The sequence below is a fragment of the Mercurialis annua genome, linkage group LG1-X, assembly GCF_937616625.2.
Source record: "Mercurialis annua linkage group LG1-X, ddMerAnnu1.2, whole genome shotgun sequence".
Lineage (NCBI taxonomy): Eukaryota > Viridiplantae > Streptophyta > Magnoliopsida > Malpighiales > Euphorbiaceae > Mercurialis > Mercurialis annua.
The window spans coordinates 63,792,468-63,819,541 of record NC_065570.1 but is presented as its reverse complement, the minus strand read 5'-3'; the positions used below and the strand labels follow the sequence as shown (position 1 = coordinate 63,819,541).

Sequence of the window (27,074 nt, the reverse complement as noted above, 5' to 3'; positions counted from 1 at the left end):
TATTTGGGTGACCCTTGATGGTTATTGTAACCCTATTCGATGACTGTATTTTTATAGTTCTCATCATCTTCTCTAAAATAATTTACTCAGTGTATTGAAAACCGTTCATGTAATTTTTATTATTATTAATGAAAATTTTAGACTTTAATAAAAAAAAAAGGATCGTGCATGGCATGTGCTACAAATTAACATCACACCATTCAGTTAAACCGTTAGCCTCATCCAGGATTACTTATTCACAAGTGACAAATAGACCGGGAAAGGGCCACAAAATTTAAGGAACCTCACCTACCAGATACGGGGTGTCCTAAATGATAATTTATGATCATTCCTTTTCCAACCCATAATAAAGATAAGCTGTCTAGAGAATTTCAATTCCCTCAAGAGAATGTCACTCAATTATTATTTTTTAGTTAGTTGATATTATAGATGTATATTCAATTTAAATTAAACTAAATTTTAAATTTAATTTTTAACATGAAATCAAATTAAAATAAAGATAAAATCATATTGTTAATTCGTTATTATTAGAGATGAATTTTAAATTTAAACCAAATTGAATTGCAATTTTTTTAAATAAAACCCTTAATGTTATAATTATTTTAAATATCTCAAATAAACTATAAATTAGTCTTAGATCTTTTTTTAGTTCAACTTTTTTCAACTTGATTGTATATAACAAGCAAGCAGTAGCAAAATATAAACCAACATATTTTCAAATTTGAATATTATATTTAAACAATCTATAGTGAGCAAGATTTATTATTTTTGTATTTCCAACTCTCAACTATATATTATTACTCTCGCAACAAAGATGTCAATGGGATAAAAAATTTCCGTTTTCTATGGGGACCCGTCCCTTATGGAGCGGGTAATTTCCATCAATTACCTCTATGATAGGATGAGAAAGATCATTCTTCATTCACGGAGATGGAAGTGGACGGAGAGTATAGTCTCCATCTTATTGAAATCTCGTTTCTATGGGAACCTGATATATATTTACATACATTTTATATTATATTATGATTTTTAATATGCTATTTATAATTTTAAATAATTTTATTTAATTTTTTATTAGTATATATTTAATTATAAACATATAGTATCATAAAAGATAATATTATTTTCTATGATATTAAAAAAAAAATATTTCATAATATAAAAAGATTTATAAATTTACATTAAATTATACAAAAAATAGGGATCTCCAAAAGGATAAAAAATCTCATGGCGAAGTGGATAAAGATCGACCCATAATCCGAAACTCGAGAATCTATAAAATAAAAATGAGAATTTTCCATAGAAACAAGAATGGGGATGGGCACGACTTTTCCATCCTCACCTACCCCATTGCCATCCCTACTCACCATTCTATTAAGACATGTATATTTGTATTTTAGGTGTTTTAAAATATAGACAGGTTTTTAATTTTAATTTGAAAAATGGGCTTATAATATGAGAAAAGTACACCATTTAATTTTTAAAATTAATTTATAAAAATACTGTAAAATTTTAAAAGTTACGCTCGTACTTTAAAATTCTATACTTTTACCTCTTTTTTTTAAATTTTTATTCATAAAAATCTGCATTTTGAAAAAAAAAACTTGAAACACATGCAAATTATTGTTGGAGTCTCGGCAGAACTTTTCCGGTTGCCTGGACTGGAAAAAAAATTACGGCAGGTGTCAGTCAACACGTGGTATGCTCACTGTTGATCGATGCTTTTGTTACTTTTTATGTATGAGTACATTTAAATATTTTTTCAGGTGTATTTTAGTTTTTTCTTAATATTTTTTTGTGTGTTTCGGTGGTTTTGGTGAGTTTTCAATGTATTTTTTGATTTTGGTGACTGTTATACAACAGTGTTTTTAAGTATTTATTAGGTATATCTTAAGTGTTTTTTGAGTTTAATTTTGGTTTATTGAATTATTGAAAATAAACCAGAATCAAACTTTAAAAAATCCGGTTTAGTCTCGGTTTGATTTTGGGTTTTTCCAATTCCGTATTTATGTAAAAAAAATACCTTGGGAAAATTTTAATTCTTGTCCAAAATTTTTGTAAATTTTTTTTGAGATAGTTTCAAAAACAATTCCTTAAAATATTAATATTATTGTTTATTATTTTAAACCACTTCTATTGTATTATCTTTATCTTTATTAATTAATTATTTAATAAAAAATTAACTTTTTAAAATTTATTTAAAAAAAACATTGATGTTTATAAAATATATAATTATTAAAATTTAAGAGTATTTAGATAATTAAAGTAAGAATGTAATAACATTTTAATCTAAATATTAATTTAACTTATATTTCTAATGCATGTGCAAGTTCGGTTTTGTATATTTTAGAATGCTAGGAGTACATATTGTTTTAAAATTAAAACTTTCTAAAGTTTTAATCAATTTAAGAATACAATTTATGTAATTTACACTCTTCATAAATATAAATGGTATAAATTTAAAAAATATATATTAAATTAAATTTATATGCACTACACATTTATTATAAAGAATGTAAATTAAATGAAGTTGCCTTCTCAAGTTCTACCTCAAATTCTTAAAAATCATACTCAAATTCTTAAAAATCATACTCAAATTCTTAAAAATCATACTAAACTAAATGAAACCATCTCAATAATTTCGGTTTTTAGTTCTGCTTTTAAATTTTTCTTTCTTTATGAAATTTATCTCTATTTGTGGAGTTTTTCATCTTACCTTTTAAGAGATTTAATATTTTCTTTTATAGATATTATTTTGAAGCGTAGATCTGAATTATAATTTATATGAATTTTTTTTCATACTATTTTAATCGGATTTATTCAAAGAAAAAAAAGTCGATTTGTGATTTAAAAAAAATCATTAAGTGGAGCAGACGGACAACCGAGTTGCACAATAAAAAAATTTCGTCAATACGCTTGAAGAATTTATATATAAATTTTTATTATTTTACTCATATTCTTATCTCTTTATACTTCTCAAATGTATTGCTTAATTTAATTTATTATTATCTCTCAATAAATGAAATATCATTATTATTATTAACAAAAGAAAATTCTTAAAAATCATGATGTGAAGTGAACAAAGGAATGGTGGCATTTCGTAGTGCCCTATCCTCTAAGGTACTTCAGATATTGATAATTCTTACGTTATCCACTTGAATTAGAATATTAAACGAAAGTAACTTGTGAAGATTAAAGACTAAAATGAATAAAATTGAATTATTAAACTATTGGTTCATAATGATATTATTTATATTATATAAAAAAAATGAATAAATGATCAGTTCACTCTCATTTTGACACGAAAAATTTAAAAAAATTGATAAAAAGAATTCACAACTGCGATAAACCGTATTCAAAAAACTCATCTAACATAAAAAAAAAGAGAGCCAAAAAGTTTATTTCATCTAACTAATCCTAGTTAATCATATACTTAACTCTAATTAGTGGTACCAAATCCCTATTTTTTTTGACGGTAAATCCCTATTTATAACTCTGATTAATACTCTTATTAAAATCTAATTAAATCCTGAATAACCTATTTATTCCTATATATACTATAATTAATCCTTAATAGCTCACCCTTTTCTTTTCATTTTTCTAACACTGATGCCGCAAAGACCTCCGTCTCCACTAGGGGTGTAAATGAACCGAGCCGAGCCGAGCTTTGCAGTGTTCATGTTCGGCTCGTTTAGCGAACAAGGTGTTCATGTTCGGTTCATGTTCAGTCGAGCTTTGAACAGAGTGTTCATGTTCGGTTCGTTTAAATTTTATAGTGTTCATGTTCGGTTCGTGTTCAGCTCGTGTTCGTTCGTTTAGCCGCTAAACGAACAAGTTCACGAACGAGCTCACGAACGAGCTCGATAAGTACTAAACGAGCTCGTTCACGAACAAGCTCGCGAACGAACTCGATAAGTACTAAACGAGCTCGTTCGTGAGCCCGCTCGTTTAGCGGATAAACGAACGAACACGAACTTTTAAACGAACAAACACGAATATGAGCTGAATAAATTAAAAACAATCTAATCGAACTCGTTCACGAATATGAGCTGAATAAATTAGAAACATAATTATACAAATTAATCTAGATATGAATTAGTTCACGAACACCTAATCGAGTTTCTAAACGAGCTTGTTCGTGAACTATATACGAGCTCGTTCACGAACTTGTTTACGAACTCTTAGTCGAGCTCGTTCACGAGCTTGTTCATGAACTCTTATTCGAGCTGTTCGCGAACATAAACGAGCTGAACACCACTATGTTCATGTTCGGCTCGTTTATATTAACGAACATAAAATCAAATTCGAGCTCGGTTCGTTTAGAATACGAACGAACATGAACCGAGCTCTTGTCGAGCCGAACACCGAGCTGCTCGCGAACGGCTCGGTTCATTTACACCCCTAGTCTCCACTTACAACTACACATCAGATAAGATCACCAGCAACAACAACTTAACTCAAACAAATCTAGTAGGGTTCGTCTGAAAACAAATTACAGATGAACCCAACTGGGTTTGTCTGAACTGGACTTGAACGACTGTCACGATTCAAATTTATGAGTCGCAACCGGCGCTAGGAAACGAGAGTGATGACTCCGGAACTCGTAGCAAGCCTAAAAATTTATCAATTCCATAAACATATGCATAACATGTTATATAAAATTTAGCCGTATTCAAGATATCTTTTTTTTCTTTCGTCAGTCATTATCACGTTATGCATGAAAAACAGTTTGATTTTATTTTTCTTTATCACCCGTGCCTCATTACCAATGTCATGATATCAATTTTCCCCCTCCGTGCATTTATCTTTCTTAAATAGTTAAATTCACTTAGCACACTTTTTTTATGCTTTCCACATTTAAGATGTATTGTAATTGAAATCTAAACATCATAAACACTAAAAAAAACATTCTTAAAACATGCTTTTAAGAAGATCAAGAGTCAAATATGCTAAGAACATCAATCATCGCAAAAAAATACAATCTATATCTAAACGTGCGATTCTACCTACAGATCTGATTAGATCTGGCATGTGAGAGCAATTTAAATATATAGAAGACCTTAAAATACATGTTTCTAATATAGATCTGGTCTAAACATAGCATAATTATCAGAATTAACAGTTCTAGTAATCCTGACAATCATTAAAATACAGCAGTTTATACAGTTTATCAGTTAAAACAAACATATCTTAGAGATATGGCGTGCAACATGTGAAAAAGGGATTAGATGAATAGAGGGTCCTCAAAAGTTCCATCATGAGTTCTTGGCTTATTTTTTGGTGATGCAGATGTGGAATCTAGTTTCAGATTTATGCGCAACAGGACATTCTTGAGTAATTAAAGCGTAAAAGGTCGTTTGATTCATAAAAATTGAATGGTGTGTGGTAGTGCAGTAGGGTTCGGGCAACACAATAACTTTTCGGGTTTAATGTTCTTTTTATATACATCTTGGTGCCATCAATCTGACCTCTAGCTAGGCTGAGTTAATGGTGTATCTATAGTGATCAGTCAGGTCTAGGGTTAGCTTCTAGGGTTAGTTGATGTTTCTACTGCATTAGGTATGTGCAAATGAGTTAAGTGATAGAGTCAAGAATGTTAATTAGATAATTATCAATATTAAATTCGGATATTCTTGCATGATAAGTAAAAGATGATTAAAATTTATTTTTGGTGTCCGAAAGTATTAAAAACTACTTTTGGAACCCTAAGTGTTTGAGTATGGTCAATTTAGCACGCCAAACTTGCAATTGGGCCGTAAACTTTTAAGATATTGCAATTAGTCCAATTTCTTAAATTTAGATTACAATTTCTTTATATTTTTATAAGCTATTTACGACTAATTATATTTTAATCTCTCAAAATTCGCAACTGTGCACTGATCACACCTGCTTGAATTCAAACAAACGGATCGTGTCCGGACAATATTTTTTGAAAATCATCATTGGAGGTTTCAGTCCCTTATCACTTGTCAGGAAAATAGGTGCTACAAATAATAGTCTAATTGATATTTAAAAATCATTAAGTGCTAATTTGAGGAAAAATAAATATTAAGGATAATTTTTAAAATATTTTCATTTCTAAGGGAGAGAGTGTTTCACATTCGGGGTGGGAGCGAAGATGAGGAATTTGACCCAGTTCGGCATAGTCGTGCGTTTGTTTGATCGGATTCGCTTAAGAATAGACCTGTTCATGGGCCAGGCTCGTGCCGGACCCGCCAGGCTTTTTAATTTTTTTATGCAAGTCCAAACCCGACTTGAGCCCGGCTCAGGTTTTATATTTCCTACCCAAACCCGACTTTAACACCATATTTTTGTGGCTCGGCCCGTTTTAGGCGGGCTTATATGAAAATTCTAAAAATATGAAAACCGGAGCCCCGTCCATTAACTGACGTGTTCTTTTAGACTTAGGCTCGGGCCGGACTTGGAACAAAAATCATTATTCAAGTTCTGCCCTATGCTAAAGACCGGATATGGGCGGGCCTCAACGGATATCCAAGTCCATGAACATGTCTGTTTAAAATGAGTTTTTTATATTTGGCTTAATGGAAAAGAAACCCAAACCTTTACAACTTGTTGCAATTATATCCAAACCTTTTAATTTTTGCAATAATATCCAAATTGCATTATTTTGTTGCAATAATATCCAAACTGCACTTTTTATGAGATTTTTTTTTGAGTTTTTTTGCAATTTTTTTGAGACTTTTAGTATATTATTATACATCAAAATATAATAATAGAATAATATCTTAATTGAAAACAACAAGTTTAGCCATCAATTTGACTATTATTGCTATAAAAAATACAATTTGGATATTATTGCAACAAAAAATGCAATTTGGATATTATTGCAAAAATTAAAAAATTTGGATATAATTGCAACAAATCGTAAAGGTTTAGGTATTTTTTATCATTAGGCCTTTATTTTTTATGCCAAGTTGAGTAGCTTAATTGATCCTTTGTTCAAAATAAAATTAGGGACTAAATTAAAATTTAATATTTTCAGCTAATTTTTTTATCTTAGTCGATTAACATTAAAAATAAACTAAAAAATTAAAATGTTAATAAAATCTAAAAAATTATATCATTTGATTTTAAAGAAAAAAGACAAAGGTGTGTATTATCATATATGCGAGAATATGTCTTGGAGTAAATTGCTCCTAATATTATGAATTTTAACGTTCTTCCTCTTATTTGCCATTTTTTTATTTTCACACATGAAAAATAAATTAAAATTACATAAATTTTTGTATACCCCTCATTTAATCAACTACATCATTAAGTTTATCCATTAACCTATATAATATTCATTAATGCTAAGAAAATAATAATATAAAAGTGATATTCTTTTTAACACATCAAAATGTACAATAAGATATCAAACAAAATGAAAGAATAATTTGTATCTTTTATTTTTTTATTTAACATAGTCACTAATTTTTATTTTTATTTTATTTTTTAATAGATGATAATAAGTAGTAGTTCATTAATGGATTTTAAATAAAAGCAACATAAAAAAATCAATTTAATACTTTAAGAATAATAACAATAAATAACTCTATTCGAACGGACGAAATATAAATTTATTAATTTTATCAATTGATTATTATTTTTTTGAAATATAATTAATAATCAATTATATTGTTAGTTGTGTTCAAATGTTAAAAACAAAGGAGATAAAATACAAAATTTAAATTTAAAATGTGTTTAAAATTGAAAAAATATTTTTCAAATGAAATTATAAAAACGATAATCATTTTTTAAAAAATAGAACGGAAAAAGTATAATTTTATAGTTTTATAAATAAATAAACTGAAACCCCATTTCAGGGGCTTTACTAATATAATCTCATGTCACTCGTAGAGTATAATAGTAGCAGCGTTTGAGTAAAAAATGAAAAAGCAGTAAAAAGGCAAAAGAAAAAAAAAAGACAAAAGAAAATCCAAAACAAATCAGCAGCACCTTCTTCACTCAGTCCCAATCGAATCAGCCAAAGCAAAAGCACACATACAAAACAACACAAAATAAGGAGCAGTCACATTTCTCTCTTTAGCTGCTTCCACTATCAACATCTATTTTTTAACAAGCTAAAAACAAATAATTTTACCTTATTTTATAATTACAATATAAATATTAAATTTTATAATATCAGTAATAAATTATTAATATTTTAAAATTACTAATTTCTTTCATCGGTTTAGCTAAATTAGCTGATTAATTTAGTCGATTCAGTAATTTAATTTTGATAAAGAGAGACAATACAATATGTAAATTCCGGCGCACGGTATACTTCGAAACTTCAATGTATTTCACATTTTTAACCATAATACAAAGTATATTGCTTATGTCCGATTTTTAGTATTTGCTTGTTCGAATTCTACGTACTAATTATTTGAACTAAAAAGAGATTTTTTAGTGAGTTACATACAAGTCTTTTGAACGAAGAAAAACTAACAATATAGTTATCCTTTGTTTCACGCAGCAACGGCGTCTAAATTGAACCAAACTTTTTATGGTAGGCTATTATAAATAGAATCAATAAAAATCGTTTTCTCGATTCATTTTTGAAGTTGAATCCCAATTGTTTTATAAAAATATTAATTTAATCAGTTCAATTAAAAAAAATAATATTATTTGTTTTATTTAAAACAATTTTAAGTACTAGTATCTTTTTTTTATTAAAGGTGGAAATCGACTCTTTAGAGTCTCATTTTAGTTGTTAGTTACCGAGGCGTGGTTCGAACCTACAATCTCTCGATATACTTAGAGATGTCTTAACAATTCAGACTAGGCCCATATCGGCAATTACTAGTACTTTAATCAAGTTGTTTCAATTTAAGTTTTTTGAATTAAAAATAATAAAATTTGACCATCTTTCTTATTCTCTTCAGTTTCTGAATCAGAATAAGCTTTTGAAAAAAATAAATTAAGAAAAAGCATTGCTGTCTCTCTGTTACTGCCATCACACTGCCGCTACAAAGCAAAGCAGTAAATGCGGGCTCCTCTCTCCAACTCTTCTCTCTGTCTCAGGTTACCTCAACTTTTTTACTTTTTTTCAAATTTCAACTTTTCATTGCTTTTATTTGGTGATCTGAACTATTTTTGTTTAATTTTTAAAATCTTATTGTACTGACATTATTAGCTGGTAAATTTCTTTAAAATGTTGTTCGAATTTGCTAATTCTGTTTAGAATTTGAATTTGATTTTTTTAGCTCGTACAAGATTTGTTAGATCATTATACAAATGAACTTGAGGTTTAAAATCGTTAAGCTGTGATTAATCTTTACAATTTTATGATTAGGATGTTTTTTTTATTCTGAATTAGGGTTCAGGTGAGAAACAGAGTAGAACAGAAGGTCAAAGAGAGTTCAAGTAAGAGAAACGGTGTCGTTGAGTGTTAGGTTAGGTTGGGTTTTTTTTGTTTTTTTGATGTTCATGTAAAATGGAAGCGAGAATGAAGAAGTACAATAGGCAGCATCAGCAGCAACAATTGAGTCCTGAGAGAGCTAAAGTATGGACGGAGAGATCGCCCAAGTATCAGCAGAAGAATCGCAGAGTGGCGGTTGTTTATTATTTATGTAGAAATCGTCAGCTTGAGCATCCTCATTTTATTGAAGTTCCTCTTCCTCCTCAGCAAGATGGTCTTTACTTAAGAGGTAGCAGCATTTTTGTTTTTGTAATAGTTTTCGTTTTCATTTTCTTTGCGATTTTTTTGTAGTTTTTGATTGTAATGTTGTATGGTTTGCAGATGTGATTGAGAGGCTTAATGTGTTGAGAGGTAGAGGAATGGTTTCTATGTACTCATGGTCTTGCAAGAGGTCAATTCACTTACCTAATTTTCTCTGTTTTTTTGGATCTTTTTCATTTTGTTTTTGTTTTATTTACGTGTTTGTTTTATGCAGAAGCTACAAAAATGGGTTTGTTTGGCATGATCTCAGTGAGGATGACTTAATCCTTCCGGCTCATGGAAGCGAATACATTCTTAAAGGTTCTGAACTCTTTGATGAGTCTAATTCAGGTAGATACGTGCTTATAAGTTCATTTCTATTGTATAGAAGTTAATTGATTTTAATATTCGGTGAATGTTTGTTAGACTGGAATTTTTTTGTTATGCAGTTCATTATGTGCCTGTTGGAGCGGTTAAAACACAAAGTCTGAAACTATTGCCAGAACCAATATCTTCTAGAAGTCAAGATGATTCCTCTTCATCTTCAAGCATGAACGGGAAGGAAATGAAGCGTTCTCAGGAAGATGACATTTCTCCTCCACTTCAACGTCCGAGCTCGTCTGATGTTTCACCCGAGTCTAGAGACGGCAAGAATTCTTCTTGGAATGGTTCATTGAGCTTGACAGAGTATAAGGTTTGTAAGAGTGATGGATTAGCGGACGCTTCAACGCAGACTGAGGAAAATGTTAGTAGACCAAAATCTCGAGAAACATGTACAAGGGGTGTTTCAACTGATGATAATTCATCAGAACATGAATGCAACGACAATTATCAAAACCATCTTCCACGTGTGAAAGAAAATTCCGATACAAGCGAGAATTCTGTTTCCCCTCCCCCACCATCCTCTAGTGCGTCGTCATCGGGTGGGAAGACTGAAACTTTGGAGTCCCTGATTAGAGCTGATGTTAATAAAATCAATAGTTTTAGGATCCTCGAGGAGGAGGAAATTAGAATGCCAGGCAATCCAAGGATCAAAGCTAGCAATATGTTAATGCAATTGATCTCCTGTGGGTCTATTTCAGTGAAAGATCACAGTTTTGGACTCATTCCAACATACAGGCCCAGGTTTTCACATTCAAAATTTCCATCTCCACTATTTTCTACTTCAGTAATGTTGGGGGAACTTGATTGCTTATCGGAGAATCCGAGGTTAATGGGTCTGAAATTGGAAGATAAGGAATATTTCAGTGGGAGTCTGATCGAGACAAAAATGCTCAAGGAAGAAGGGAACGGGCCTGGTACCCTGAAACGGTCTTCTTCCTACAATGCAGACAGGTTAATTTATTTCCAATTCTTGTTGAAATATTGGTCTTTTCTTTTTATGCACCATAAGGTAATAAAGTTTTTATATTCTTAATTCTCATGACTAGGCCTCTTTAAGAGTAACAATTACAATGCTGCAATTGTTAGTTTCATAGCCGAAAACCAACATTTCTAAAATACTATGCCAACAAACACTATTTTCTATAAAATAAAGTTGCCGTATTGACACATTTTTTAGTTAGATAATTGTCTTGATTTATTAGGTTGTAGAACATATTATGTAAAATTGAATTGGTTTAGTTGTTTAGGGAAGCTAAACTTCAATTCGAACCACCTGCTTTAATGTGTCCTTACTACTTTTACCCTTTGTCTTTGTCATTAATTAGTAGGTCACATGCAATATGCCCCACTGCGTGAGAGCCCTTCAATTGTGTTTGCCTGTTTGGCTTGATTCTCAAAAGCACAATTGCTTTTTCCAGGACCGAGTAGTTATGCATAATTAAAGGATCATCAACAAGTTGAGTCATCATTGCAGTAGGTGATGGTCTGATTTCGATATCCATACCACATTGTGAAATCTTTCTTAGATACTTATTGTAGGACTAGCAATAAGATGCCTCATTTGTTTTCAATTTCCTGTAAAATTTAAAACGAGACTTATTGATTTCTTCTCAATAGAAATACTTCCGGTGTGATTATGGTAATCAAATAGTATGTTATTGTGTCTTGCCAGTCCATATTTTTTGATTCACAACTCGTTTATGGAACCAAATTGAATTACAGGACTAGCAAGCAAGCGGATCCAGTCGAGGACAACGATGAATCAACCTCAGGACGTTCGAAGTGCATTCCACGATCTATAAAAGCCTCCATAAGCAAGCATCCGAGAAGTGAATCTATGAGATCACCTATTTCTGATAAACCAAGATCGTCGTCTGATGGGCCCGATGGCTCTGCAACCTTACACTGTACCAGGTCCAATGGCAGCAGCTTTAGAATTACCGATCCCACCTCAAGCAATAAACAAACAAAGAAACTCGATTCCTTCAGGGAAGAGAAAGAGACGATGATCAAAATCGAAGAAAGTTAAGCATCGACTCCTTATCTCTAACGAAAGCTGTCCACTTTGTCCTTGTCATTAATTATTAATTCTTCCGTGCGATATAAAATTGACAAAAATCTTTATGTTCATTTCAACAGACTTGCTTCAGGAGCTCGGGTTATAATTCAATCGAAAGCGCCTTGTGAAGCAGCTGTTTGCGGTGCATTATGAAATGGCCTTCCACTGGTAACAAATTTGTTTAAACTAGAAAATGTAAAATTCATGCTTATTTAGTATGTAATCTAAAACTAGTGTTTTATAAAACTTGGCTTAAATTTCCATTTTTTTATGTCAACTTTGTTTGAATTTCAAAACGATGGTTATTTCTTGGTGGGTCCAATGAGATGATTTTGCTAATCTACAAAAGTTTCAAGAGAGAGTAAATCACTCATTTTGCAGAGATTAAGTTCAGAAATGGTCCAGTTAGGATGGGTCAGCTTTCATAAATGAGTTGATTCTCTTGTCTTTTCTTTTTTTGGAGGGAAGATGATACTCTTTCCTATAGCTACAGTTTGCAAAATAGTCCCTTTTGGGCAAGTGCCGCTAATTACGCTTACACTAACTAGCGGCTAATTTTCACCAGAAAATCTCGGACATTCAAATGAGTGTAATAGAAAACCCTTGCCCAAATAAACAAAAAAAGGCCAAATTTTTTAAGAAAATTTCACAAAAATTCAAACCTTTCAATTTCATCCAATTTGTCATGAAACACATAATTTCATTTAAATTTTGTCCAACCCTTAATTTTCAATTGATTTTGCATATGTGGCGTCTACGTGGCGCTGACTAGGCATATGCCATCATAGCAAATACAAGGTAAAAAGTACAAATAAATTCTTAGATTTTTTAAAAGAACATTTACACCCTCAAACTTTAAATTGTTTCAACTTAATTTTTATAATACTTACCAATTCTGTATTTATGAATGTTTTTGAACATTTTCACCTTCTTCTTCATTTAAATATCTATAAATAAAATTATAAATTAAAATTGGTAAATTAGTTATAAAAAATTATTGGAAAATTTAGATATTTACTCTAAAAATAAAAATATTTGCACTTTATACGTCAACACGGAAAAGTTACAGAAAATACCTCATGTTTTTTAGATTTATATTTTTACTTTGAGTTTTAAAGTATTTATGATTTTACTCCGTTATCATTTGGTTATCATAAATCCTTCTATAATTTACTTTTTACATAGCTTATCGTATAGTTATCATACTTCATTATCATCTAGTTATCATACTACAGTGTTATGATAATAACATGATAATATAGTGATATTGACATGATAATCAGACATTGTTTTATCATAACATTATCATAGATATTATCAATAACATTATCGCAGATATTATCATGACATTATCATATTAAAATCATATGATATTGTTATGATAACGACATTGATAATGTTATGATAAAAATATGATAATCAAATATTTTTTTCTGCACAATTTATTTATTCTACATTGTTATGATAATAACATGATAAAATAGTGATACTCATATGATAATCAGAGGCTTTTTTTTTATAAAAAAATCATTTTTATGCAGTGTTTATGATAATGTTATGATAATCAGATGCTGTTTTTTTTGCAGTAAATCGTTTTTCATGCAAATTTTTAGATCTGAAATTGAAAAAATCAAAGAGTAATTTATTTAGATATGAAAGTTAACATAAATCGTATTAATCATCACGGATTAAAAAAATCACTAAAATCAAATCTGAAAAGAACGGCGAAGCGACGATTGAATGATGGCGGAGCGGCGGCGGACCGATGAAGAAATGACGAAAAAGAAGAGAAGAAATAAAGAAGAACAAAAAAAATGGTGACAAAAAGCCAAACAGAAAAGAAGAAGAAGAAGAAGAAGAAGAAGAAGAAGAAGAAGAGAGAAAAAGAAAAGAAAAAAGTAACAGTTGTCACTTGGAAGTAAAAAAAAAATATGATTAGAGTAAAATAATAATAAAGATTAGGTATAATTATAATATAAAAATGTGTTAGAGTAAATAAAAAATAAAAATAGCGAGATATTTTCTTTATCTTTTCGGCTTAATTACTTAAAAACTACCCACCTTATAACTTTTTTTCATTTATACCATGACCTAGGAAAATTTTCAATTTTACCCTATTTTTGATTTTTATGTTTCATCTCTAAGCTAATGAGTTCAATTGATCTATTTTCTTTTGAAAAAGAGTTTAAATTAGTCCTTCATTTTTAACATATATTCTAATAAAACGTTAATATTAATCATTTATATATCTTATTTTTAATATTTTCATCTTTAAATTAATTAAATAATCAAAAAATTTACTCTTGGGGTACAAACGAAACATAAAAATCAAAAATAGGGTACAATTGAAAATTTTCCTAGGTCGTGGTATAAATGAAAAAAAGTTATAAGGTGAGTGATTTTTAAGTAATTAGGCCTTATCTTTTCCTTATTAAGGTAAGAAATCAAATTATTTCTAAAAATAGAGTATTTATCCTAATTTTCTGAAAATTATTTGAGACAAATCCATTTAGCATTCATCACGAAAAAATTTATTTAAAAATTTATTTAAAAATTTATTTGAAAAATTATATTTCACCACTCTCGGAAACCTCCACCTCCCCGGAAAAAAAATCTAAACAAATTTTACCCGATAAATTTAACTATTTTCCGACCGTCCCACCGCCGACACCAATGGGGAATTCAAATATATCTGTTTGACCTCAAACGGTCACATGTAGGACTGACTAATTGCGTCAACGTGTCGTATACCCATTTAAAAACAGACATACTTCTCCAACTCGAACACCACCCGTTTAACTAAAAGTGTCAAAATGTCAAATCCAAACACGACAGGTTTATTAAACGGGTTAACACGTGTCGAACTGTCTAACTCGTTTATTAAAACAGGTCATATCATATGGCATGTTTAACATGTCTACACACGTTTATTAATAACATATTTAACCCATTTAACACATATTTTAACTAAACGAGTAATAATCAAACAAGAAATCTCTAAAATTACCATATATGCATGATATGAATATATTTGGTCATATATAATAAATTAATTAATTAATATAATCAATAAATAAGTGTAAATGTGTTTTAACGTGTCTTAAACGGGTTAGACGGGTCTAACATTTTTCACCCGCTATTTAACCGTATCATAAACGGGTTGATCCGTTTATGACCCGAACCCATATAAACTCAATCCGAACCCGCTTAATTTTACGGATCGTGTAGAAAATTGTCAACTCTAGTCATATGTGTCGCGCCCTCCACGAGCTTTGTCGCTCTTTCCACGATTCAATCACCAAAATGGGTTTAGTCAAAACTCTTTGCCGCGCCCTCCATACATGTTTCGCCTCGACTTCTGATTGTCACGGGCGCGAAAAACATTTTGTTTTACCAAGAAATGGAAAACTTTTTTTTTTCTCTATGAGGTTCCATATTGATTCGCGAGTGTTTTGATATATTTCTATATGCTAATAAACAATATAAAAGTTTAAAAAATTAGAGAGATTTAAAGAATTTGGTCCAACATCAACTGATTATTACTATTCTTTTCTTCATATGTTGATTAGTTATAAGAAGGGTTAATGTCATAAAAATTCACCAACTTTATACGTTTTCTCATTTTAATCACGCCGTTTAAAAATTGTCATTTTCATACACGAACTACCATTTTTTTCTCAAATCCATACATCGTTCAAAAATCCGGTGAAAATTGATGAATTGGCAACTAGATAGTGACATGTCGTAACGGATCGAATAGTGACACGTCAACAATTTTCGCCAGATTTTTGAACGGTGTATGAATTTGGAAAAAATTGGTAGTTAGCGTATGAAAATGACGATTTTTAAACGGTGTAATTAAAATAAAAAAAACATGTAAAGTTGATGAATATTTATGACAGTAAAGAATTGGTTAGTTAGGAAAAGATTTCACTTGAAAGTTGGTTTAATTTTTTCATAGGAGATATTTCAAACAAAGGATTAGTTCGACTTAGTACGAAATATCAAAAGAGTTATTTTCAAGCGAACAGAATTAAATTTATCTTAAATTAGGCAAAATTGGATCAAAAGACCCTCCTCCCAGTCTCACCTCCTTGCATGAAATACACTTTCCAATATGAAATGAAAAAAGTTTAAAATGATCCCCACTTTTTTATTTCATTCTTTTAGTTGGCATTTGATAATTTACAAATCAATTATGATTTTTATATTTTAAAATTTCAAAAATAAAATCAATTTTTAAATTAAAATTGAGAGATCTTTTAACACCTTTTTTATTTCTCATCTTCTAATCAACCTTAACCTAGCAGAAATAAGACAAACAAGACGAACCAAACGGCAATGACAAACCAGATAAACTGTCTTTGTCTTTTACAAACGACAGAGAATGAAGAACCACAAACGAACGCTTGGAGCAGCGGAAGCAAACAACAAGAATTATTTAGCCATCACCGTCCTAAAATTTTATCGGCAATTGGTGGGGATGAGGTGGAGCTGGTGATGCCGACAATTATTATTAGTTAGAGTTTTAATTAAAATTTTAATTAAATTTATAATTATATTTAAAATTAGAATTGATTAGGATTAATTAAACTTAATTAGGGCTTATTAGGTTAAACTTAAGTATACCACTCTTTTTTTGTCGGCATGAAAATGATGCAGTTTGTTTAAAAACGACTCTTTGATATTTCGTGCCAAGTTGAGAGGGTGAATTGATCCTTTGTTCGATATTTCACTCGGAACTTGCAAAATATTATCCAATTCACATTATATTAATATACATAAATATATTAATAGAAATGAAGGACTGGCGAACTACTTAATATACGAATTTCCAGTTAGATGCAAAGACAAGATGGCCAATCTTTTGTCATCTCACCATCTCGGCCATCTCCGATGTGCACGTCGAGTCTCCTCGAGTATGTCCTGAGGCAGTTGAGTCTCCTCGTGTCTGTCTAGTATTGTACGACTTGCAGTTTATGCATTTATGTGCAACTATATGGAACTGAACATTCGAGTTTACACCACAATCATTGCAGAGTATCCAAACCTGTTTTTGTGTATCAAGGTTAGTCTGCAGCAATTTCTTTAAAAATTGACGGATGGCTGTCAAAGGGACTGTATGGTGGATATTACTTACCATCTTGTTTTGGTAAATTTCTGGCATTGGAGTTGTAGAAATCTGCATTACGGGTTTGAATAAAATTACTTAGAGAGGCATAACAGAAAAACAAATAACATGAAAATCATGAAATTTGCAGTATAATATGACCTCTTGATCAAGCTTTCTCCACAATTTGGACATGTCACATATGGACTTAGAGCAGACTGGACATGAGTACCTGAGTTATATATAGATAGTCGGGTTAAAATAAATTTCATAAACTATTATGGAGTTCATCTGAAACAAGAAACTGTCAAACATTATTTTTTTAGTAGAACATATTATAAAAGTTGATGTTTCAAAGTTTTAAAAGTCTTTCAGAAATGAAAATTCGAAAAGTTCCCGTACAACATAAAATGAGTTTGGTTTTAAAAGTTCATTCGGATGTCCTATAATTAAATTATACATAACTAATCATATTTACACTGAAAAAATTAGAATATGAATCTATCAACAAATGAAATAAATTTTAAGATATATTCAACCAAACAAGGGGATATTTGATATTTGTCAATTTTGGATTAAAGGCAACAGAAAATAGAAAAACTAATAATCAATCACATCGTAGTTTGACCGGTATATTATCACATTTATGTTGAATGTAAAGGAATGAGCTAACATAGACTTATTAAGTGTATAATGCATCAAAAAAGAGAGAAACTAATAACTTCAAGCAAAGATTTGATCAAAATTACTTGTGCAAGCAATTAGAAGGAGTATGTATTGTTTTCCGTTTACACAAACAGTTTTGAAATTCTAAAACATGATATTTATAACATATTTTTATAAAAGTTGTCGTTTCACTGTTTTGTATTTTTGTATAATTTTTTTAATTTAAGGTTTCTGTTTCCGTACAACATAAAAACACGAGTATGTAAAAGATTAAAGATGAACAATTTTTACCTATAATGTTGCTCCATCTCTTTAACACAATCCAAATGTATAGTATGTCCACAAGGTAGAACAGTTATATCTTTCATAGTGTCAAACAGAAACTACAAATATGAAAAATTCAAACTTAAGTATCATCCGATTCAACTTTTCATAATTTATAATATTATTAAATCTAAATTGAGTTTGTTGTTCTTGTTTACCTCAAAGCAAACAGGGCAATTATGGTGCATTGCTCTCTCCACGCAACGGTGAGTGTCTTTCAATATATTCGAATAACAGCATCCTTAAGAAGCAATTAGAGAAATCTTTTATATTTTGAAAGAAATTAAACTGCAATTTTACTTTCAGACCACCAAGTTGGTTTATCTTACACGTACCACATTTTTTACAGTGGAAGAAATTTTCTTTGCCACCAGTTCTGCAAAACCAAAGACGAAGAAAATGGACTAGTTCAGAGGAGAAATTTACATGACATCAGTACATTAGTTTTACGTGTGCGCATTCAGTATCTCAGTTCAATTCAACAGTGAAAAGGTCAAAAGGGGAAAACCTATTTAACATTAGAAATCAAATCTATGCCAATTCATAATATATCAAATATTTTAACCACATGAACATAGAAGAATAAAATATTTTTTTTAGAAAATTGAACTAAATAGAGCTAGATAGTTCGGTTTTGTAGGGTTTTCAAAATTTTAAAAACAAACCAACCCAAAACTTTTGAGAAATCTATAACTGAACCGATCATGTTAGTAAAACTCTTTCGGTTGGTTCGGTTCGGTGTACATCCCTATTTGCTTTAATGGATGTAAGCATATACTATTGTACTTTCAGTAGAATAAATGAAAAAAAAATGATGAACATTAAGAACATTAACTTGCCTGCAAATTCCACATTCATCACAGTGGTACTGATCTTTAGCAACCTGAAAACATCAATTAGTTCAATAATTAATCAGTAAAATTATCTGAATTAACAGCACATTATTGGAAAGAAGATAACAATTGAGAAGTAATAAGAACAAAATTACATCATCATCAAAGAATTTGCACTTTTCACAAAAGTATTTCCCCATGCAAACCCCACAATTTATGCAATTCTGCTGAACCTGCAGATTAAACACATCAAAAAGAACATTAAGAACATTATCCAAATATCTTAGAGATATGTATTGATTGAGTTTTATAGCGAAATCACTTACATCTTGTTCTGTGCTACAAATGGAGCATATGACCTGAAAATCAAATTAAATGGAGACTATCAACATAAATTATTATGTTTCCAAAAAAACAAAAAACAAAATTAATGTTAGAAAATTATGTGCGAAATGGAAACTCCCAAGCGTAAACGGGTGAAACCACATGTTTAATACAAGAGTAGGTTATAAATTGAAAATAAAAAAGCTTCAGAATTTTCGAATTGTTTTAAAAATTGAAAATAAAGGCGGCGAAATGTAGTGCCGAGAGAAGTTTCCGTATAACATAGGACAAAATGTATTATATTTTATCTTATCAATTTTCTGATTCATTCCAAATTGGTCCAAACTTTATCTTTGCCACTTTCTATATACTTTTACGTCTCCATCTTAATAAAAGGTTAGATTCTTCCACCATCAAGATTTTTCAAGATTTGCATAAAGTGAAAAAGCACAGAGATTCAACTTCATAAAAAATCTTGAAAATATCTATATTAATTATTAATTGAAACAACATTTCTTTAAATGAAAAATAAATAAGGATAATTGTAAACCAAATCATAAATTTTAACATGTTTTGTAAATTTTATATGAAGTTCCAATTTAAGCACTTTAAAAACGAGTTGTCAGTTAGCTGAAATTCGAAACACCAAGCAATTTTCCGATAAATAATGTTGATATAGATGCCGAAACATTGGACCCCGGAACATTTCACTATTATATATTGCTCAAAGTTGATAATTCGAGTTTAAAATTATCAAAACTAAAAGTTCATGTTAAAATTGCAGAGCACTCATAAGTTAAGAAGGCAAACCTTTGTGACTTCATGACGTGGAATATCATGTCGATCAAGAGGATTAGTTTCCAATGAATTCTGATAAACACAAAAATTCAATTCAAAACAACACAGCACATTCTAAAAAAAAATTAAAAATAACGAAACAATCTCCAAAACCAGAAGAACAATTTTAAATAAAATTAAAAAATTGATGTACCTTAGCTTCATTATGACAATGCCTACAATCAAAAATCTCACTGCAACAAGGTGCTTTGATTTTGCATCTTCTCTTGTAATGAGAACACCTAATTAACAACACCCATCAAAGAAACAACGAAAATTTCTCAGTAACCAAACAAAAACCAAACCCGTTTCAAAAAAACTATGAGAAAATGAAATAAAACAGACAGATTTGATCAAAATAAAGGAAAAATCAGAAGAAATTGAAACATACCCATGATTCCCAATCTCGACCTCTGTCAAAGCTGGTTCGAAATCTTGAAATTGAATGAAACTGGATTGTGCATCAAATTCAGTCGCCATTTTTTTCAAATTACAGACAAAAATGTTCAAGAAATGGGTGCTTGTCTTACTCGAAAAATAATGAGGAAAGTGTGCCTTTTAATGGATGCAATGGGCCAAAAAGAGGAAGTACAAGTTGGATATGGATATTTTTTTGAGATGTAACTGTTTTAACCGTAAAGTTTTTATTTTCATCAAAGTAAAAAAGATAAGGATTTAGATAAAATGTGTGATACTTGAAGTCTACGCGCTTCATAATGTTTTTATAAAGCAATAATAACTCACAAAACATTTTTTTTAAATTATAAAATAAAATAAATTCATCAAAAAAGTAAAGTCATAATAGATAAATTTGACGAATCCGGGTTGAGATTTAGCGGGTTCGTATTGAAAATATGTCAACTCGTTCACGAAATAAATGGGTTGTTTCACGGGTTGACTCGCCAACCCATCTAACCCGATTAATCCGTTTATAAATTATATTATTTGTAATAATATTAAAATAAAATAGTTTTAATTTCATAAAATTAAAATTAAAAGTATTAAATTAATTAAATACATAAATAAAATTAATTGTATTGAAATTTTAAATTTGAGTATTAAATGATAAAATTGAGGTTTACATAGTTTAAATATTTTTTTGTTAAGTGGGTCGTGTTAATCGTGTCGTGTTAGCCGTGTAATTGTGTTAATCGTGTTACTCGTTGATCTTAACGTGTTTATTGTATCGTGTTACTTGTTTAAAATTCATGTCGTGTTAGAATTAAGGATTCTGACACGATTAGTTAAAGGAAAATTTACACTCTATACCAAAAATAAGATAAAATATTTACAAACATACTATCTTATTTTTCTCTTTACAAAAGTATTTTTCATATAAAAAATACAACCTTATTTCTTTTATTAACAAAAATTATTTTCTTTCTTTACACCTCTCAAAACCCTAATTTATTTTCTTATTTTCTTCCATTAACACACACCTACCATCATTCTACTGCCACCGCCGCTCCCACCTCACGCCACCGCTCTTACCTCACGCCGCCCCCACCTCACGCCACCGCTCTTACCTCACGCCGCCGCTGCTCTCCTCCCACGCCGCCGCCGCTCTCTTCCCATGCCGCCTGACTCTCCGCTCCGCTCCGCTCCGCCTCCGTTCTCGCTATATTCACCGCCTTCGCCATTGAATTCGATGCAATCTTCACCGCGCATAACCGCCGTTCTGTTCGCCGCCGCTCCATCCTTCTCTGCTCCTCTTTGTCGATTAAATATGAATTCAGATATGAAAATATCAAATCTCAAATTTTAGATATGATATTTTCAGATCTGAATTTTTTTTAAATTGTATTATATACAGATTATATACGAATTATAAATAAAATTTGGCTTCACCTTCATCTTAATCTTCTCCATTTTCCAGAGATATCCTCATTCTCAGATATGATCTTTTAAAAAAAAACGTATATAATTTGTATTATATACGGATTATATACAAAACTATATTTTTATATACGAAATTTTATATAAAAACTGTATTTTTGTAATTATTTTTTAAAAATTTGTACTTTTGTAATTATTTTTTATATTTCTGTTAACAAAAATGCAAGTAGCATCTATGTAAATATTTTAATTTTTCATGGTATTTGTAAAAAAACCTCTTAGTTAAAGGGGTCGTGTTCCTGTTGACCCTAATCGTGTCAACAAAGTGGGTTGACACGACACGAACACGATCCACCAACCCGTTTTTACACCCCTACTTTATTTGGAAAGTATAATGAACGTGAGACTAATTTACTTTGCAGAGATAAAGTACAAAAATGACCCTAATATTTACACAAAATCTCTCTTGACCCCTTTATATTTTTCGGATTTCAATTAGGATCCTTTTATTGCCATCAAAGTGCAAAAATGATCCTAATATCTTGAAAATTAAATTTTAGACCTCTTTGTTAGACGGGGTTAAATTTCACCGTTAAATTGAGGGTCGTTTTTGCACCTTTAAAATCATTAGGGTAGTTTTTGCACCTCAGTGGTAACATTAGGGTCATTTATCTATCTTTTTATTGATTTATATCAAAAAATTAATTTTTTAAACCTCAAATATAAATTTTTCATTTAAACATTCTACCAATCAAATAACTTACTTTAAATACCGAATTACCGAGATTGAAAGTGGATTGGATAGTGATTATATGATTTGATTGCGTTGAGAATTTTGATTTTGATTTGGTTTCAGGGTTCGGTTCACCGAATCTAATTGATACCAAATTAAAAACAAAACCTGGAATTTTTATAAATACTAAAACCAATCAAACTATATTAATCACTAACCAATTCTCTTTCAAATCTCGGTTAGCTTTGATTCAATGTTTGTTCACCTCTAATTTCGTGGATACTAAATGAAGTGAGACAATAAAGGTCGAAAATTTTAAAAAAATTATTTGGTTGGAATTATATTTATATGAAATATTTTTAATAGATGTTCAAAAAATTAATTTTTTGATATAAATCGGACGAAAGGTACATAAATGACCTTAATGTTTTCCATGAGGTGTAAAAATGACCCTAATAAATTGAGAGGTGCAAAAATAACTTAGTTTAATGGCGAAATTCAATCCCGTCTAATAAAAGAGTCTAAATTTTAATTTTCAATATATTAGAGTCATTCTTCATATATGAAGTGACAATATAATTTAATAACATGACATTTTAACTTGCAAGTTACATAAATTAATAATACTTCTATTTTAGTTTAAAAGTGCTGTCGGTTGTCCATTATTGATCAACTAACTTTTATTATGTGTTTATTTTATTTTTAAAATTTAATTAACTAAATAAATTTAAAATACTCTTGATTTAATTACTTTTAATTAACTAAATTATACTGATTATAATTATGATATTAATAATTAATATGATTCTAATAATTTCACTTTTAATATTAAATATAATTTTATATGGAGTATATTTTTGTAATTGTTAATCACTATTTACGGAAAGTGCAAATGTTGAATGAATGAATTATTTATTTATAAAAAAATGAATTATTTAATAAAAATATTATAAATAATTAGTATAATTTTATCTAAAAAATAAGAAATTCAAATTTCATGTGTACAACAATAAAAATAAATAAATAAAAGATATCAGAGCGTGAGAACTACATGAAAGGAGGAGCGTGTGATTAATAATTTAATAGAGCTCTCAAATGGCGCCACTGGATTTTGATATAACAGCTGTCGTTTTAGAACTTTTATCATGGATTACGATTTGGATAGTTGCTGACTAGGATTCGGTCCAACTCCACTACATCCCTTCCAATAGAATTAAGACTTTTTGATTTACTTCTAGAGATAGTTTTTTTTTTCTTTTGGGCCTATTTTTTTTTTTTTTTTAATCTTGTCTTGTATTCCCTCTATTCTATTTTAAAGTCCCATTTGACTTTACACACAAATTAAGAAAATATTAATTATCTTTGTCTTTTTATATTTTTTCATATTTTACCCCTATTAATGAAAGCGGATTTTCCATAGAACTCTTTAAAGATAACTACTCCCTCCGGTCCATAATATTAGTCGCATTTGACAATTTCACATAGATTAAGAAAATAATAAATATGTCTTGATTTGTGTATAGTTTTACTAAATTGTCCATATTAATTACCACTTGTTTTATGTTTGACTATTTTTTTTAACCTTACAAAGTATTTATTGCTAGGGATAATTTTGGAAAAATAGCAATTAATGCTTTCTTGAAACTCTAATGTGACAAATATTATGGACCAAAAGAAATTTTCAAATGCGACTAATATTATGGACCGGAGGGAGTAAAAAAGAGTAAACATGGTACTCCCTCCGTCCCGTAAAGATAGAAAAAGTACCACCTTTTTTTGTCCCATAAAAATAGAAAAAGTGGAGTTAGTTAAGTCAAAAATTATCAAAATACCCCTACATGCTTATCATAAAACATTAAATGCATATTTTGAAAAGATAAAAAAAATGAGTTGTAAGTGCTATATTTAGTAAAGTGGCTTTGGAAATGTACATAACTAATTGATTACAAAGGGTAATTTAGACAAATTATCACAAGTTACCTATAAATAACTACTTTCTTAATTCTTGTAAAATGGGTGCTTTTTCTATCTTTACGGGACGGAGGGAGTATTTAAAAGAAAAATATTCCAAACTACTCAAATACATAGAAGGCTAAAATTTTACATTCATAACAAAATAAGGAAAAAGTTTATATTTTCTACTCAACCACTAAATAAGAGACAGATGTCACATTCAAATAAAAAAAGTCAAAACGTGTCAAAAAATTGTCAAAACACGCTAGAGATGCGTCTAACACGCGCATTAGAAAAAGCATATCAGTCACATATCAATGCGAGTCAGCATTTCAGAAATATTTAAATATATATCATTTATGTATCTTTTATATATCAAAGATGTATCAGTAAAAATATTTAACTCAATTTTAGTTTTTATGATTTTATTTGGTTAATTAATCAACCAATTTCGGTCGAAAAACCCTGAATCTTTGCTAAACTGTATTATTTTCGTCCCTCCATAAAACAAAAGTAAAAATGGGACATCCAGTTAATCATTACTAATTTAAATTAAAACTTAAATTAACTCTAATTATATCTAAATAAAAACTATAATTGGATAACTCCAGCATCATCATACTTCAACGTCCATCATTAAACCGCCATGTTTTAGCCATCTCCAGCGCCTCTATACTTCAACAACCACCGCTAACTTCAAAGAGATGTTGTAGTTCACCGAACCTTGCTCGGTAACTCTACAGTCATGTGCTACCGTTTGTCAAACCACGCTAAATTTGTCGCCGTGAGATGTTGTTGTTCGTCTATGCTGATGTTACTCTTGTTGTTGCCGTGTTGGTGGCGTAAAAGGATTGTTGTAGACAACAGGCGGTGGTGTTGCAAGCATCAGGCAGCGGTGGTGGAAGACGTGAGGAAGAAGATGTGAAAGTGGGAAAAGTTTAAAACGGTCTCTAAATTTTTATTTAAAAATTGGTGTAATTTTTGAACTTTTAAGACTATAAACGCCGTAATTGATATTTGAAAATCATTAAATGTTAATTTGAGAAATGTAATGAATATAGAGGATTTTTTAATTTTTTTATCATTTTGTAACGATGTGTGTATTTCACGTACGGAGGTGCAATTGGAGGAGGGGGGAATTGATACAATTTGGTAAAGGTTTGGATATTATTGACGGATTTTGCTAGAGATGGCTTTTTGGATATATTTTTGCCAAGTTGAGGGGTGAACCGAACTGTTAGAACCGAATCTCCGTAACCGAACCGTACCGAAAAATAAAATCACCGGACCGAACCGAACCAATTATTGGTACGGATCCGGAGATCCCATTTTTAATATCCCCGGTTTTTGGTTTGGTTCCGGAGATTTGCCGATCTCCGGATTCCCCCGAACCGTTCTCACCCCTATTATTTGGACATAAAATAAAACATGGCAATTTATGGTTGAACGTGATTGGTAGTGTAAAAATGGTAAAAAATGTCGATGAGGCTTACAATTGGGAATCTTTATCTAGTCAGCTTCTGTTTTTATTAGCAATGACTGAAATAGATGGCTGGATAATAAGATAATCTGCCGAGACCACCATTTTCTTTTTGTTGAAAAATATTATTCTGATCTAGATATAAAATTTAATAGACTTAAAAAAAATTAAATTTAGATCAAATAGATCTAAATTGAGATAGAATAATAAAATTTAAATTTATTTAATCTGAAATTTTTAACCTTTGAGTTTATTTGATCCTAGTGAAAAAAATTGAATAAAAATGTACAAAAATTAAATCAAACAAAAATCAAAATGAACTAATAAATTCAGTTTATTTTAATTCAACAAAATTTTATGTTTGTTTTTCGATTAGGTTATGTATATAAAAAAAATCAGTTAAATTTTAATACAAATATAACTAAAAATCAACCCAACTAACTAATTTGGTTTATATTCTTATTAAGCAGATGAAAAAAAATCAATTTGAATTGAAAACCATTCTAATTATCTTCTCTCACTATTTCTCAACTATAATTATTAGGGATGGGCATGGACCAGTTAACCGGTCCACGAGGGAAATATGTAAACTGGTTCATAGTAGTTCGATTTTTAAAATTAAAAATCTAAACCTAAAATTTTAAACGGTTAACCATTAAACCAGTTAACCATTTAAAATGGTTCGGTTTTTCGGTTTTGCGTTTTTAACCATGTAACCATTAAAAAAATTAGATATAAAAAAGATAAAATTTATAGATAAAATTTTAAATATAGTCTAATAATTAAATTTTAATTTTTATTCTATTTAATTATTAAAATATAAATTTTATTTATTCCTATTTCAATTAGGTATATAAATATTTTATTAAGA

The 27,074-nt window shown here is 29.8% G+C and overlaps 2 protein-coding genes across 3 annotated transcripts; one reads left to right on the top strand and one right to left on the bottom strand.

Moving 5' to 3' along the window:
* Window positions 1-8,859: 8,859 nt before the first annotated feature.
* LOC126665023 (protein SOSEKI 3) lies at window positions 8,860-12,378 on the top strand. 2 transcript variants are annotated; one of them, XM_056104312.1, is made up of 7 exons: window positions 8,860-9,027; window positions 9,330-9,653; window positions 9,746-9,815; window positions 9,900-10,015; window positions 10,114-10,999; window positions 11,771-12,073; window positions 12,188-12,378. In XM_056104312.1, the coding sequence occupies exons 2-7, from the start codon at window positions 9,440-9,442 to the stop codon at window positions 12,258-12,260; spliced, it is 1,662 nt and encodes a 553-aa protein (XP_055960287.1). In that variant the 5' UTR covers window positions 8,860-9,027; window positions 9,330-9,439; the 3' UTR covers window positions 12,261-12,378. The 2 variants fall into 2 exon arrangements, with proteins under 2 accessions (XP_055960287.1, XP_055960286.1); XM_056104311.1 differs by having other exon boundaries at window positions 9,323-9,653.
* Window positions 12,379-16,806: 4,428 nt separating this feature from the next.
* On the bottom strand, window positions 16,807-20,765 carry LOC126665875 (E3 ubiquitin-protein ligase RZFP34). Its single transcript, XM_050358812.2, has 12 exons — window positions 20,593-20,765; window positions 20,356-20,443; window positions 20,175-20,234; window positions 19,367-19,399; window positions 19,196-19,273; window positions 19,047-19,090; window positions 18,543-18,583; window positions 18,366-18,448; window positions 18,175-18,266; window positions 17,380-17,449; window positions 17,248-17,289; window positions 16,807-17,157 (listed from the first exon to the last, which is right to left on the bottom strand). Exons 1-12 carry the CDS (start codon window positions 20,679-20,681, stop codon window positions 16,978-16,980), a joined length of 900 nt encoding a protein of 299 aa, XP_050214769.1. The 5' UTR covers window positions 20,682-20,765; the 3' UTR covers window positions 16,807-16,977.
* Window positions 20,766-27,074: the final 6,309 nt, after the last annotated feature.

Bases quoted from the DNA above. Each gene is read 5' to 3' on its own strand.
- LOC126665023 (XM_056104312.1), top strand. From the start codon at position 9,440: ATGGAAGCGAGAATGAAGAAGTACAATAGGCAGCATCAGCAGCAACAA. The intron at 9,654-9,745 runs GTAGCAGCATTT...TATGGTTTGCAG, and splicing joins AGATGGTCTTTACTTAAGAG to ATGTGATTGAGAGGCTTAAT. The intron at 10,016-10,113 runs GTAGATACGTGC...TTTGTTATGCAG, and splicing joins CTTTGATGAGTCTAATTCAG to TTCATTATGTGCCTGTTGGA.
- LOC126665875 (XM_050358812.2), bottom strand. From the start codon at position 20,681: ATGGCGACTGAATTTGATGCACAATCCAGTTTCATTCAATTTCAAGAT. The intron at 18,584-19,046 runs GCAAGTTAATGT...TTGGTTTTGCAG, and splicing joins GATGAATGTGGAATTTGCAG to AACTGGTGGCAAAGAAAATT. The intron at 18,267-18,365 runs GTAAACAAGAAC...TCATATTTGTAG, and splicing joins ATTGCCCTGTTTGCTTTGAG to TTTCTGTTTGACACTATGAA.